The sequence below is a fragment of the Schistocerca serialis genome, chromosome 10, assembly GCF_023864345.2.
Source record: "Schistocerca serialis cubense isolate TAMUIC-IGC-003099 chromosome 10, iqSchSeri2.2, whole genome shotgun sequence".
Classification (NCBI taxonomy): domain Eukaryota; kingdom Metazoa; phylum Arthropoda; class Insecta; order Orthoptera; family Acrididae; genus Schistocerca; species Schistocerca serialis.
Window position 1 is genome coordinate 243,357,306 of NC_064647.1, and position 16,444 is coordinate 243,373,749.

Below are 16,444 nucleotides of genomic sequence, written 5' to 3' on the forward strand. Positions count from 1 at the left end.
TTACTTGGAGTAACAGGCAAGAAATATCACGTATTATCTTCTTGGTGTATCTAAGAAAATGAAATTTTGACAGAAAACATTTGGCCAGATCGCTACACTAGTAAAGGCCATTTGTACAGTCCCCAGCTAGCAGATGCTAAAGTTCTATTCTGGGAGTAGCACAGAAAACACGTTGTATGAACACGTAATAACACCTAACCGAAGAATAAATGCGGGATAACTAAACCAGTGATTATAACTGGGTTAGTGAAGGTAACTGGAGAATACATTTTGACACTGGCGGGAATAGTTGCAGAATTAGTGATGAGAAGATTGTTTGTTAGAAGATGATGGAGGAGAAACTGGGGCATCACATAAATTATGGAATAATATGACGTTTCCAAATTTATATAAAAATTTCATACTACTGCTTTTTGATCTTGTTCTTCAGAAGCTAGAGCATGTGAATGAAATGTGAAACTATTTCCTAATATAAAAGTTTTTGCTTGTAGTACGCCTAATAGGCATCTGATATTGATACTTCGTGAATTGAGTTGTGTTGTCTCGTTTATTTGGTGTGTGTTAAAATTGCTGGAATATTAGGCAGGCTCATTTCGTTTTATTTAGTAGACAATGAGAAAATACATGTAATCAGATCGAGAAACAACATCAGTCTTGGATACTATTGTTTTAACAGCTTTTTCAATATTTAATAGATCCTTTCCCAGAAAGGAAAGCACTCCATGTAAAGCTATAGCAAGATTAGAGAGAAAAAATTGCTATGAATTAAGGATGGAAGAAATGTTACTATCCTGTTTGTCTCTTGTTTTTACTGGTTTTATGTATCTTATATTTAATGTGATGTCTCACAAAGCAGCAAGTTATTAGATAGTAGGTAATAAAGAGTGCAAATTTTCTGAAGAGTTCTTGTTCTCCAGGTTCCAATTAATCCCATCCGCTATTAATTGCGAGCTGGGAGCAATAGAGGCACCACAGGGCATTTAATTTCCACTGTCCTGAATGTAGTTTGATGGCACCCATTACAAAATATTACACATTTGAGTTCCACAGAGTGAAATACAGTGACGTGTGATAGAAGACTGCTGTGTGAAGAGGCATGGCACTGCACTTTGACACACTTTAGGCCAAATAACATGTCTTATATGTCTTATGTATCAGGCATTTGACGCTGTGGTTTGGGACAAGTGGCGACTATTATGAGGGAAAAGAGAGTGGACTGGAAAACCAGAAGACTTATAAACTCATTGTACCTTAATCAAAAAGTTTCAGTTAAAGTGAGAGGAAAAAGTACAAACTGGATCAGACTAGGGAAAGGAGTAAGACAAGGATGCTGTTTATCACCTACTCTTTTCAACCTGTACTTGGAAAATATGATTGACCAATGCTCATTAGATGACAAAGGAGTAGAAATTGGAGGAAGAAGAGTAGGGTGCTTGAGATTTGCTGATGACATGGCCCTTCTAGCCACAGGGGAAAAAGAATTACAGGATTTGGTGGACACCATTGCAACTAACGGAAAAAAATATGGAATGAAGATTAACACAAATAAAACAAAAGTATTGGCAATAGGAGGAAATAAGGAAATAAAAATTGTGCTGAATGGAGAAACACTAGAACAGATGCAAAATTTTAAGTATCTTGGAAGCAGGATAGACACTGACTGGAAGTGCACCACAGAAATTAAAACAAGGATAGCAATGGCAAAAGAGGCGTTTTATAAGAAAAGGAGAATCTTCTGCAGCGGTCTGGACAGAGAACTCAGAAAGAGACTCATCAAATGTCTTGTATGGAGTGTTCTTCTATATGGCGCTGAAACATGGACTATGAGGAAAAAAGACAGAGAAAGGCTGGAGGCTTTTGAGATCTGGACATAGCAGAAGATGGAAAGAATAAGTTGGATGGACAGAGTAAAAAATGAAGAGGTACTGAGAAGAGTGGGAGAGAAAAGACAGTTACTAGATGTAATAAAGAGAAGAAAAAGAAATTGGATTGGGCATATATTAAGAAAGAATGACGGACTGATAAAAACAGTTTTAGAAGGTTATGTAGAAGGGAAAAGGAAGCGAGGAAGGAAGAGATTCCAGATACTGGATGACATGATGGACGGTACAACATACAGCAGCCTTAAGAAGGAAGCAATGGATCGCAGAAAATGGAGAGGCAAAGGACCTGCTAATGTAGCAGATAACTGATGATGATGATCAGACTCTACAGAATGATGTGTGCTACAAAATAAACATATTTTTGGAAAGTCGGTTTTTTTTTTTTTTTTTTTTTTTGCGACCTACCTCAAACGCTCGAGGAAAGGGGGGTGCCACTATCTAGTATTGCCCCGGTTCGTAAATGTCGTAGATCCGGGACTGATCAACAAAGCAGTCGGAGTTGTAGTGCAGAGGTGAGTAGTCTCCACGTGACTTGTGTTTACGTTTAGTGATTCTGCTGTTTCCTCTTCGTTTATTGCTGTCATGTCAAATGAAAACGAAACAGATTTCTATGGCCAGGAGCTATCAGGTGAATTAAAATATATTCACGTAATTACCCAAGGCTAAAATAAGTTATTAGTTTCAGATTTTATTTTATGTCCACCTTTCTGACAGTCAAGCATTAATCGCCTTGCACAACAATGAAGTTATATTTGTCGGTTTGCTAAAGAAATTTGGCTTTCATTAATCTTTTCCGCTGAGGCAGTCCATTTATTTGAAACGACAAGTTTAAATCCACACAATTGGCTAGTTTCAACTGTTTGCTGCATTTCAAGTGCACGTTTTCATCTTCTAGCACGTATCGCATTATGCCATAATAAAGAACCAAACATGAGTTAATACGGTACTGGTACTCCAAGAAAATTCACATCCGACTCTGGACATACGCATGTGCACTTTAAGACGAATTATGCATTTTTGTATGGTTCACGAATTTCCGATGCTCTAGGAGTATCCTCTGATGTCTTGTTTCCTTAATGACATAATGTAAGATCTTCTAATGTTTTACATACACGAACATACAGGCTTCCTGCGTCGTCATAGCTGCGCAAGCGCAGTGACGCCTATTATCTATCGCTCTCTGGCAACTGCTGAAACAAGCCTATTTCTAACAGGTTGCGGGAAAATATTGCGAGTGGTGGTTTGAGAAGTGTTACTTTCAAAGTAAATTTCCTTTTACACAAGATGAACTATGTGTGAGAATGTACGATGAATTTTTTAAATCACAGAGCGTTTGACTCTCATTTAAAAATCAACTCTTTGAGGACGACCCTTTAGAATAATTTCGAGCCCAGAGGATAAGACATTTATGTCGTCGTTAAAAATTTTACTGGCACATTTGTGTGATGTATCTTTAAGTGTAATACACACAAAAAAGATCAACATTATATGTGAAAGCTTAGCTTCTCTTGCAGCTTATGAATCTTAGAGACCAATATTATATGTGAAACTTTACTTTTCTTGTAGCAACACTATGTATATTAATTTAAAGCATTAACTTTTCCTATTTGTGTGTTCTCGCTACCTAACAGTGATGTTGCTATTGGCTGACTACATCATGTGTCCTATGCTCTGAACAGCCGCTGCCATAGGCTGGCGAGATCACATGACATGAGCTATGACTGGTTTACAAAGGCGCAATGCAATCTCGATTTCAATGCTTGGGAAAGTAACGTGCAGTGTTTGGTGGAATTCGAATTTACACTTTCGAAATACGAAAATATGCTGTGTACATGTTGCTGCCCATCAGACATGTTGCTGCACATGAGACATCTTTCCAAAACGTGTTTTTTTTTTTCCCCCCCACTGAGTTTCATTTTCTAAAGTGTTGGGAAATTCTACGCTGGTGTATGAAACCATAACCATTCAAAGGACGGATAAGCTTTACAGTTCCGAGGAAAAGTATACTGTCACTTAACATGGAAAAAGTGTATTTTTAACCGGGAAATCTGGGATTTTTTTTTTTTTTTTTTCCTTGTCAGTGTATACACCCGTCTGCTAAAGGACACGAAAGACGATACATTTTTACCACGGTTAATTTTCAGTGATGAAAGCATTTCATTTTAGCAGTAAAATAAATCAACAAACGTGCGCATATGGGGCTCTAGAACCCTCATGACACTGTTGAGTATGAAAGAGACTCACCTGAAGTGAACATTTTTTTGTGCCTTCTTTTTTTTTTGAGGAAAACACTATGACTTCAGTGAGCTGTCTTCAAATGCTGCAGAATTGGCTTTTTCCAAAATTTCTAGAGGACACCAATGACTTAATTTTCCACCAGGATCGAGCTCCACCACACTGCGAAAACAGTGTATGTCAGTTTCTCAATGACATATTGTCTCAGTGCTGGATAGGGTGCACGGGGACCCAGAGACGCTGTTCTACATTTGTGGTCTCCAAGATCGCCAGACATGACCCCCTGAGATTTTTTTCTTATAGGGATATGTGAAGGAAGGTATGATGATCCCTCCTTTATGTCATGGCATAGTAGAAGTGAAGAATAGAATATTAGCTGCCACAGCTTCTGTAAAAGCAGATGCATTGTGATGAATTTAGCTATTGTCTAGATGTAGTTTGTGCTCCTGCTGTGGGGCACGAAGAGCATTTGTAATAGCATAGCTAAAACTTTAAGATTTTGTGATTATTTTGGAATTGGAGTTTTGTAGTTAGGTCATTCTTTTTTTAACACACTGTAGACTACATAACGAGAATTGTCCACTCCAAAGAAAATAACTAGATTTAATCAACTGGTTTCTAATGTCTTTTTTTGCATATTTATCTACAAAGGTAGGGTAAACCACCCAATTATTGGCACTTTAAGAACATGTTTGTAGGGTAAATTATGTATCCTCAATACTTTCCTTGCTTGAAGTATAATTCTAACACAAAACATAGCAGAATATTAAAGTAACATTATACTACAATTACGAAAGTTTTATACTTTATTTTCCATGTGAAATAAGTTGCTTAAAAATATGTAAAATTTTACCAGTTATTGGCACAATTTTCCAGTAGTTGGCATGCACATTACCAGTCATTGGCACCCCCAATTTATAAGGACTTTACTTATTATTAATAATATTATTACTCACAACTAGCTATCACAAGCTGTTCCTAATACTTGGTAATGCAATAGAAGGTGAAAATTCAGAAAATAAAGAAAAACTGAGAATCAATTTATTAATTCAGTAAAATTACATAACACTCTATACAAATACAACTATGAATTACAGAAACACCAAATTAAGTTTGTTCTCAGTCCTTTCCTTTGTGTGAGTACTATTCCTGAAGAACTGTTATGCATAGGCCTTTGTGTGATGCAAGCAGTAAGAATTTATTCCACCGATTCGGAGAAATCACTTTCATCTTCAAAGGCATCAGTATTGTCACTATCATGTACCATGTAACAATTATGGCATACAACGAGATCATCATCTGGGATATGTATTTGATGCCCACTGGGGATGCATGTAGAGTGGAAAAGTTTTTTACAGCTATTACTGTTGTGGCGTAGCAAGACAGCCACGCCACGGAAGTAGCCGAAAGGCACGCGTTTAGTTCACGCAGGCAAGAGATAGGTCTGTAACAGGACACGTAATGAATGCTATAAAGAAAAGTACGTAGCTTCTGGAATACTTAACTTTAATCCATCCTTGGTACATCGCTATTGACGATATAAGTGAGACTCTTTAGATACAAGCTATGTAAGGCTAATGGCGCCTTGCTAGGTCGTAGCCGTGGACTTAGCTGAAGGCTATTCTAACAATCTGCTCGGCAAAGGAGCGAGGCTTCGTCAGTGTAGTCGCTAGCAAAGTCGTCCGTACAACTGGGGCGAGTGCTCTTCCGTATCTCGAGACCTGCCTTGTGGTGGCGCTCGGTCTGCGATCACACAGTGGCGACACGCGGGTCCGACATGTACTAAATGGACCGCGGCCGATTTAAGCTACCACCTAGCAAGTGTGGTGTCTGGCGGTGACACCACAATTACATTCATATCCCTTCTTGGAAGAAACACTTCTTGTACATTTGAAGCACATTTCACAAAACTCTTTTTCTTTATTCCGCATACAACCACTTGTAGAAGCTGGAGCATTCTCAACCTCTGAATGCTTAGCTTGGGATGTCAGCTATGTCAAAATGCTGGTATCTCTCTTCATTTTCCTCTTTTTATTAATTTGTTCAGTAGCTTGCTTTTTCATTTCCTTCTCTTCTCTTTCGTGCTTTCGTTTTTCTTTCTGTTTCATGGCATCCTCCTTCATTTTTACCTTTTCCTCGTGCAGGTTATTCCACTTTCTTGAGGTTAAAACAAATGGGACTCGTTCCAATTGTCGCTTTCTTTTCCTTTTTGGCGTTTCTGGCCAAAGAAGCACTTCTTTTATACATTTGGTTGGAGTTTTATTTACTATAGGCGTATCTTCTGTGTCATCTCTTCCTGATGAACTCTGGCTAGCTTCTTCACTCGAGGCATGTTGCGGATTTGAAATGTTCAGATTTTCATCAGAAAGGGACACGTTGGCATCTGGCGTGATTTCAGTAGCTTTCTGTTCCTGTTTTTGGTTTTCATTTTGATAACATTTCCATAGCCCATATAGAAGAAAGAAATCTTCTCCATGATCGTTTTCTGTCACATTCTGTATAGTCTCAAATTCATTTATTGTCTCTTCTCCAACAACCTGAACAAAAGTGTCATATAGAAGAGGCAGGATTTCTGACTTCCTGCTGTTGCTGTTAATATTATTGCGGTTAGAAACATTCCTACCCAAGCACTTTGAGAAATCAATGTTATTTGGCTTCCATGGGACAACCCGGTAGCTCTGAAACCATTTTTAATTGTGTTTTCAAGGTCCATTTTTTCAATCATTTCTTTCAAGATTGGTGCAAAGTCCTCTTTAGTTATAGCTTTTCCACCGTTGTTTGTTTGCCATGTGAATGCAGCATTATTCCATTCACTTTTGAGAGATCTGAAGGCAGCAACGTCAGCAGGCTGTAATATTCATGTAGAATTGGGATACAAAGATGTCAGAATAATTTTAAGATCTTTCATAGCTCGCTCAAGTGGTATGTTAAATGGGTTTTATGCCCAACAACAAACAGAATTACTGCTCATAGGATGTTATTTTCTTGGAGATATGGATGAAAAACGTTAGCAATGAACTCGAAGAAAACTTCAGATTTCATCCATCCATAGTGGTTAGACACTGGACACTGGAGGACGACGGTTCAATCTTGCGTCCGGCCATCCTGATTTAGGTTTTCCGTGATTTCCCTAAATCGCTCCAGGCAAATGCCGGGATGGTTCCTTTGAAAGGGCACGGCCGACTTCCTTCCCCGTCCTTCCCTAATCCAATGAGACTGATGACCTCGCTGTCTGGTCTCCTTCCCCAAAACAACCCAACCCATCCATCCATTGTCGCTTCTCCCGATGCCTCACTTTTCAGGAACCTTGCTGATAACGTTGGTAGTAATTCTCTGATAGGGGTGCATTAACATCTTTCCATCTGCTGAGAATGTGGACATGACAGTGAGAGTAGCTTTGGCTGGACCTTTCTCTACTTCATAGACATTTTTACAGCCTGCGGGTGCAAGTACAATATCTTTCTTAGGCCATAGAACAAAATTAGTTTCATCACCATTGAAAATACAGCTTGGACATGACAGCACATCAAATACATTTTTCTCCTTAAGGAGGTCTTTTGTGGACGTAAACCATCCTCTCACATCTTGTTCATTAACACAAGCACTTGCAGCAGTTACACCCTCAGGTGTTCTTTCAGAAACTTCCGGATGCCTTTTTAAAAAGGCAGAATACCATTTGTTACCAGGGGTGTAATCCTTAAAAGGATTAGGACGTTTACTGTTATGAAGAAATTCTCACACGCTTGCCTGAATATCTTGTTTTCGCCGTGGGAATCCCTTCCGAGCACATTCAAAGATCCACCTGAAAAGATAATTAAGAATATTGTCAGATATAATGAATTAGCTTGTAAATTTTCAATGAGTCAATCTACACGGGTAGCAATACTCACCAAACAAGGGTGTTTTCCTCCTCTGTGCTCAGTATAGGCGCTGGCCCATGGGATGTTTTGGTATCCTTATTACTCAGCCGGAATTGTAATGTTGATCTGGGAATTCCATACATTCTGGACGCTGCTTTGAATGAGATGCCTTTCTTTACTCCTTGGAATGCTTTCTGAAGGCTTTCTTCACTGTATGAATCTTTTCGCCTAGGACCCGTATTTCATTCAGTTTACTTCTATAATGAGAGAGATGCAAAAAAATGTTAAAATCAATGCCAATTATTGCTTAATAATTTTCCAGTCATTGGTACATAATTTTCCGGCTATTGGCACACAATTTTCTAGTTGTTGGCACAGTGCCATTTACTGGTTACAGTTATCATTTGAAGTTGCTGTTTTTACAGTTACATTTATTTCCCATTCTTATCAAGATTAAAATTAATTTCACTATGAAAGGGAATCAATGCAAAATACCAGTTGTTGGCAACCTGGTGCCAATAATTAGAATTACATGCTTTGCAAAATCCAGTTATTGGCACAGTTTAAACTTCTACACTTTTGAGGTTAGAATGTTTCAGTTTATTCCAGTAACTCCATACTGATTGTATTTGATAACCATGGTATCATAATTTTGAAATATGAGATGTCCACACAATTACAGCACTTAATATAATACGGCAGTATTTCTTAACTTACCTCTTAGAAAATCCTTTCTTGCACAGGGAACTTCACAACAATCGACTTCAGGTCAGCTTCCCGCCAAACCAGTCCCCAGAAGGCATTGAAACAAATGCAGCGCAACAAGCAAAAACAGAGGTCTTCATCTGTTTCTAAAATAGCACTACCAACTTAAAAATTTCCTTATTACAAAATGTTTCTTAGCAGGGTGCCAATTACTGGTGGGGTGCCAATAATAAGGTCGTTTACCCTATAAAGCTGCACAACAGTATATGATGAACAAAAGTAATAAATGTTTTGAAATGTGACATGTTTCAGACGTATTTTACAACAGGGTTGTGTGTCGGTGTGACCGAAGCGATTGTGATGAATCCATTCGAGCGAGTGAAAGTGACCCTGATGGCAGACAGGTCACCTGTGGAGAAGGCGCCCAGCACGTGGGACGTCCTAAAGAAGATCGTCAGCAACAAGGTAGCCAACGCACACAGCTTTCTTAAGCCGTATCGGTCCATTCTGAGAGCTGCTGCTAGTCTAGCAGGACTTTTGCTTCCAAAGATAATGTAATCACTTACAGGGCTCCCCAAAACTGGCAGTAAAGAAGTGCCTCAAGTATTTGCTTGTATCGAGCTAATGTAATCATCTACACCACTGTGGCATTGTGGAAGCATTAAGAAAGAGCAGTGGTGTTCTTTGATGCAGACTTTCACACACACTAGTCTCTTGTGTATAAAAGAAGACCCTAACAGAAATAGCCTAAGGCAATCTATTCATAAACATAATACTTGCCAAACATTAAAAGTAGATATACTTATAACCAGCCTTAAAAAATGCAGTACAGCTATGAATGTCTATGTATAAATATAATAGAGGGAAACATTCCATGTGGGAAAAATATATCTAAAAACAAAGATGATGTGACTTATCATACGAAAGCGCTGGCAGGTCGATAGACACACAAACAAACACAAACAAACATACACACAAAATTCAAGCTTTCGCAACAAACTGTTGCCTCATCAGGAAAGAGGTAAGGAGAGGGAAAGACGAAAGGATGTGGGTTTTAAGAGAGAGGGTAAGGAGTCATTCCAATTCCGGGAGCGGAAAGACTTACCTTAGGGGGAAAAAAGGACGGGTATACACTCGCACACACACACATGTCCATCCACACATATACAGACACAAGCTTGTGCTCCCGGGATTGGAATGACTCCTTACCCTCTCCCTTAAAACCCACATCCTTTCGTCTTTCCCTCTCCTTCCCTCTTTCCTGACGAGGCAACAGTTTGTTGTGAAAGCTTGAATTTTGTGTGTATGTTTGTGTTTGTTTGTGTGTCTATCGACCTGCCAGCGCTTTCGTTTGGTAAGTCACATCATCTTTGTTTTTAGATATGTCTATGTATAAAGCATTTTAAGAAATTACCGTCACAGGCACATCAGGTCTCTCTGCTAGAAGTGGCTGAAAGGAAAGGCTTTTTATACACTTGAATTTCAAAAATGTGTGAAAGATAATTTTAATTACCATGTAATTTGTAAGACTGATTGTAGCATCATTCAAGGATTATGTAGTTGTTCTTGTGTAGTGTTCTTTTATTTATATACATCCATTTGTTTGTGATACACTTCAGTTTATAGTATATGCCAGGTGATCAAAATGTCAGTATATATTAAACAAACTGAATAAATCATGGAATAATGTAGATAGAGAGGTACAAATTGACACAAATGCTTGGAATGACATGGGGGGTTTTATTAGAACCAAAAAAATACAAAAGTTCAAAAAATGTCTGACAGTCGGCGCTTCATCTGATGAGAATAGCAATAATTAGCCTAACAAAGAAAGACAAGGCAAAGATGATGTTCTTTACAGGAAATGCTCAACATGTCCACCATCATTCCTCAACAGTAGCTGTAGTTGAGGAATAATGTTGTGAACAGCACTGTAAAGCATGTCCGGACTTATGGTGAGGCATTGGCGTCGGATGTTGCCTTTCAGCATCCTTAGAGATGTCGGTCGATCACGATACATTTGCGACTTCAGGTAACCCCCAAAGCCAATAATAGCACAGACTGAGGTCTGGGTACCTGGGAGGCCAAGCACGATGGAAGTGGCGGCTGAGCACACAATCATCACCAAACGATGCGCGGCAAGAGATCTTTCACACGTCTAGCAATATGGGGTGGAGCGCCATCCTGCATAAACATCGTACGTTCCAGCAGGTGTTCATCAGCCAGGCTGGGGATGATTTGATTCTGTAACATATCGGCATACCCCTCACCCGTCATGGTAGCAGTTACAAAGCCAGAATCACGCATTTCCTCAAAGAAAAAAGGCCCGATAACGGTAGATGTGGTAAATCCAACCCATACCGTCACTTTCTCGTCGTGCAGTGGAGTTTCCATGACAGTGCTAGGATTTTCGGAAGTGCAAATTCTGCACTTGGGCGCGTTGACAGACCCTCATAGCGGGAAATGAGCTTCGTCAGTCCACAACACGTTACTCACCCAATCGTCATCTTCCGCCATATTTTGAAACGTCCACACCGCAAATGCACTCTGCTTCACTAAATCGCCAGGTAACAGTTCATGATGCTGATGGATTTTGTACAGATAGCATCGGAGGGTACGCCTCTGTGCCAACCAAACAATAATGTATGGAATGCCGGTGTGACGTGCAGCTGCACGAGCACTTGACTTCCCCGTGCATAGACGAACCCGCTACAGTCTCCATTTCTTACTGAACCGTCTCTGCAGCATTACGCCTTGTGCTCGGTTGGCGATTATGGGGTCTATTGTCTAAACAACCTGTGGCTTCGAACTTCGAAGTCATTCTCACCACAGCTGCATTTGTCAACGGAACTTGACCCGTTCGAATCCCCTTCATATGGCGATAGGATTGTAACGCTGAACTAGCACATTCCCCATTCTGATAATACAACTTCACTAAAAGCGCCTTTTCAGGTAACGTCAACATGCTGCGAACGCTGGCGCATCTGATTCTCTCTCTCTCATTACAGCTCCTTTTATACACGATTGTCATGCACAGTCACTGACGTTTTGCTGTCCAGCGCCATCTGTCATACATTTTGTGAACTCCCCCCCCCTCCTCCCCCTAATAAAACCCCATGTCATTCCAAGCATGTGTGTCAATTTCTACCTCTCTATCTACATTATTCCGTGGTTTATTAAGTTTTCAAATTTATACTGACTTTTTGATCACCCAGTATATTACTATAGAATAAGCGACCTTGTTTCCTAATGTTAAATGGAATTTTTAAAAATTACGGTTGACATCAGTTGCATGCTGATGTTTAAAGATGGATGAATCAATGTAGATTGGAAATGGAAAAAACATGTTAAGTGCCATTTTTTCAAAAAAAGCATTTTCAGTGCTGTTCTGTACTTGGTGCTCTGTTGGGTGTCCTTAGACTTATGCCAAGTGTCATATCGTGGAGAGAATGCTAACCAGTGCTAGGCCCAGGACTTCCAGCAGCCAAAGCTATGAACCCATTCCATGTAAGTTCAATGTATACATCTTGCTCACCAGATGGTAGAGTTTTGTCAGGGCTGGCTCTCCCAAGGCTATCAGTAGCTGTAATGGAATGTTGTCTACTCCCAGGGCCTTGTTTCAGCTTAGGTCTTTCAGTGCTCTGTCAAACTCTTCACATAGTATCATGTCTCCCATTTCATCTTCATCTACATCCTCTTCCATTTCCATAATATTGTCCTCAAGCACATCACCCTTGTACAGACCCTCTATATACTCCTTCCACCTTTCTGCTTTCTCTTCTTTGCTTGGAACTAGGTTTCAGAATGAGCTCTTGATATTCCTACTATTCATTCTCTTTTCACCATAAGTTTCTCTAATATTCCTGTAGGCAGTATCTATGTTACCCCTAGTGAGAGATGCCTCTACATCCTTGCATTTGTCCTCTAGCCATCCCTGCTTAGCCATTTTGCACTTCCTGTCGATCTCATTTTTGAGACGTTTGTATTCCTTTTTGCCTGCTTCATTTACAGCATTTTTATATTTTCTCCTTTCATCAATTAAATTCAATATCTCTTGTGTTACCCAAGGATTTCTATTAGCCCTCATCTTTTTACCTACTTGATCCTGTGCTGCCTTAACTATTTCGTCTCTCAAAGCTACACATTCTTCTTCTACTGTATTTCTTTCCCCCATTCCTGTCAATCGTTAGTTAATGCTCTCCCTGAAACACTCTACAACCTCTGGTTCTTTCAGTTTATTCGGGTCCCATCTCCTCAAATCCCCACCTTTTTGCAGTTCATTCAGGTTTAATCTACAGTTCATAACCAATAGATTGTGGTCAGAGTCCACATCTGCCCATGGAAATACCTTACAATTTAAAATTTGGTTCGTGAATCTCTGTCTTACCATTATATAATCTATCTAAGACCTTCCAGTATCTCCAGTCTTCTTCCATGTATACAACCTTCCTTTATGATTCTTGAACCAAGTGTTAGCTATGATTAAGTTATGCTCTGTGCAAAACTCTACCAGGCGGCTTCCTCTTTCATTCCTTACTCCCATTCCATATTCACCTACTACGTTTCCTTCTCTTCCTTTTCCTACCATCAGGTTCCAGTCACCCATGACTATTAAATTTTCGTCTCCCTTCACTACCTGAATAATTTCTAATTTCTTTTATCTCATCATACATTTCATCAATTTCTTCATCATCTGCAGAGCTAGTTGGCAAATAAACGTGTACTAGTGTAGTAGGCATGGGCTTCGTGTCTATCTTGGCCACAATAATGCGTTCACTATGCTGTTTGTAGTAACTTACCCGAACTCCTATTTTTTTTATTCATTATTAAACTTACTTCTGCATTACCCCTATTTGATTTTGTATTTATAACACTGTATTCACCTGACCACAAATCTTGTTCCTCCTGCCACCGAACTTCACTAATTCCCACTATATCTAACTTTAACCTATCCATTTCCCTTTTTAAATTTTCTAACCTACCCGCCCAATTACTTATTTTTTTATTTTTTATATTTTTGTACAAATCATTGATGTGCAAAAAGAGATACACTGTTTTCTGAATGTCCTAGCAAATGTGAGATTTGGCACGTAGAACTTTTTACACTTCCACTTTTCAACTAAGAAAAGAAGTGAAAACTTTGAGGTTTGCCAGTGACATTGTAATTCTGTAACAGATAGCAAAGGACTTGAAGGGAATGGACAGTGTCTTGAAAGGTGGGTATAATATGAACATCAACAAAAGCAAAACATGGGTAATGGAATGTAGTGAAGTTAAATCAGGTGATGCTGAGGGAATTAGATAAGAAAATGAGACACTAAAAGTAGTAGATGAGTTTTGCTATTAGGGCTGAGTAAGAAGTGATGGTAGCTGAAGTAGAGAGGATATAAAATACAGACTGGCAATGACAAGAAAAGCATTTCTTAAGAAGAGAAATTTGTTAACATTGAAGTGTTAGGAAGTCTTTTCTGAAAGTATTTGCTTGGAGTGTAGCCATTGATGGAAATGAAACATTGATGATAAACAGTTTAGGCAAGAAGAGCATAGAAGCTATTGACTTGTGATGCTACAGAAGAATGCTGAAGATTAGGTGGGTAGATTGCGTAACTGATGAGGAGGTACTTGATAGGATTGGGGAAAAAAGAAATTTGTGCCACGACCTGACTAGAATAAGGGGTTGGTCGATAGGACACAATCTGGAACATCAAGGGATCAACCACTTAGTATTAGAGGGAAATGGGAGGAGGGGAGGGGAGATCATAGGAGGAGACCAAGAGATGAATACAGTAAGCAGATTCAGAAGGATGTATGTTGCAGTAGTTATTCAGAGATGATGAGGCTTGCACAGGATTAAGTAGCATGGAGAACTGCATCAAATCAGTCTTCACACTAAAGATCAGAACAACAACAATGTGCTAGAAGTGCAGATATGAACACACAAAATTTTCATTGGCTCTTCTAATTTCTAATTAGAATTGTAATTTGTTGCCCACAGTTGTGCCTTGGCAGTCAGAGACAGGGTTCACATGTGTGTGTGTGTGTGTGTGTGTGTTTAGAAGTAGACTTTTTGGCCATTGACCGAAACCTTACTTGTTTAGCAGTCATTTTGTTGTGCCTGTCTTTGACTCGACATTTCCAATATATAGAGAAGCAATCTATTATTTTCATAACATTTTCGTTATTCCATCCGCAAATTTCCATTGTCTAATTATAAGAGTAATGTTTTAGGAGTGAAGTGAGATTTTGATATGTGTTGACAGAATAGTAAATAACTTGAAAAGCTGTTATGTTTGAGAGAATCATTATACTGTAAACACAATATTTTGAGTGTTTAAATATCCATTAAGCAGTGGCAGAACACACACATAAAAAACTCTTGTGATTGGCAAGTTTTCAGAACCAGTGGCTCCTTCTTCAGGCAGAAGGGTTGAAGGGGAAGGAAGAAGGGTGAAGGAAAAAAGGACTGGAGAGGTCTAGGAAAAAGGCTAGATTTTGGGAAAGTCACCCAGAACTGTGGGTCAGGGGAGACTTACCGTACGAGATGAGAAGGAAAGACTGATTGTTGAAGACTGTATCGGATGAGATTTGAAAACCTGAGACCTTAAAGATGGAAGACACGGTAATATGCAAGACACAGATTACTACTAAAATATTGTGCATGAATTAATAAGAGTGAGAAGCTAAGTGCATTGTACGTAACAGAGGTTGGAGGGGGCAGTGGAAAATAGACAGGAAAAACAATGAAAGATGTAGGAAATTAAAACAGAGTGAAGCAAAGACTAGTTAAAGTGAAGAAAAGCTGAGATGGAAGAAATTAACCTAAATTAGGGTCATGGGGGTGGCGAGAACCAAGGACGTGTTGTAGTGCTAGTTCCCACCTGCGGAGTTCTGAGAAACTAGTGTCTGAGGGAAGAATCCAGGTGGCACGCGTGGTGAAACAGGTGCTGATGTCATGAATGTCATGTCATAGAACATGCTTTGCAACAGGATACTGTGAGTTCCCAGTATATACCATGTGCCTATGCCCATTCATCCTAATTAATAGTTTGATGGTAGTCATGCAGATATAGAAGGCTGAACAGTGTTTACATAACAGCTGGTATATGACGTGTCATTTCGTAGGTGGCTCTCCCTTTGAAAGTATGTGTTTCGCCAGTTACAGGACTGTTATAAGTGGTGTTAGGAGGTTGCATAGGGCAGGTCTTCCAGTGGGGTGGTCACAGGGGTAGGAGCCACAGGGTAGGGAGATAGGTGTAGAAGGAGCATAGGGTCTAACAAGAATATTGCAGAGATTGGGAGGACGACGGAAAACTATTCTAGGTTCAGACAGAATGGGCCTCATTTCAGGGCATGATTTTAGGAAATCATGGCCCTGTCGAAGTAGCTGACTAACACATTCAAGACCAGGATAATACTGAATCACAAATGGTGTGCTCCGAAGCTGTTTTGCAGAGGGATCGGAAGTATCAGGATTGGATGCGACAGCTTAGGTAATGTGCTTTTTTAACTAGGCTGGTGGGGTAATTATGTGCAGTAAAGGCTGAGCTGAGAATGGTGGTATATTGCTGTAAAGAGTCTGCATCTGGACAAATATGTTTGCCTCGGATGCGAAGGCTGTATGGGAGGGAACGTTTAAAATGGAAACGATGGCAACTGTCAAAATGTAAGTACTGTTATTTATTGGTATTTTAATGTGGAAGGAAGTTGGTAGTTGGCCTTGTGACGACGAGAATAACATCAAGGAAAGTGGCGTGGGTTTCA

The 16,444-nt window shown here is 39.6% G+C and overlaps 1 protein-coding gene across 3 annotated transcripts in view; it reads left to right on the plus strand.

Moving 5' to 3' along the window:
* The window catches only part of LOC126425119 (mitochondrial 2-oxodicarboxylate carrier-like), an 86,785-nt gene that overhangs the window by 37,204 nt on the left and 33,137 nt on the right, over positions 1-16,444 (plus strand). For all 3 annotated transcript variants that reach the window (XM_050088049.1, XM_050088047.1, XM_050088048.1), the window contains exon 5: positions 8,996-9,148. In XM_050088049.1, coding sequence (XP_049944006.1) covers positions 8,996-9,148 — 153 coding nt within the window. The remainder of the gene's footprint in view (positions 1-8,995; positions 9,149-16,444) is intronic.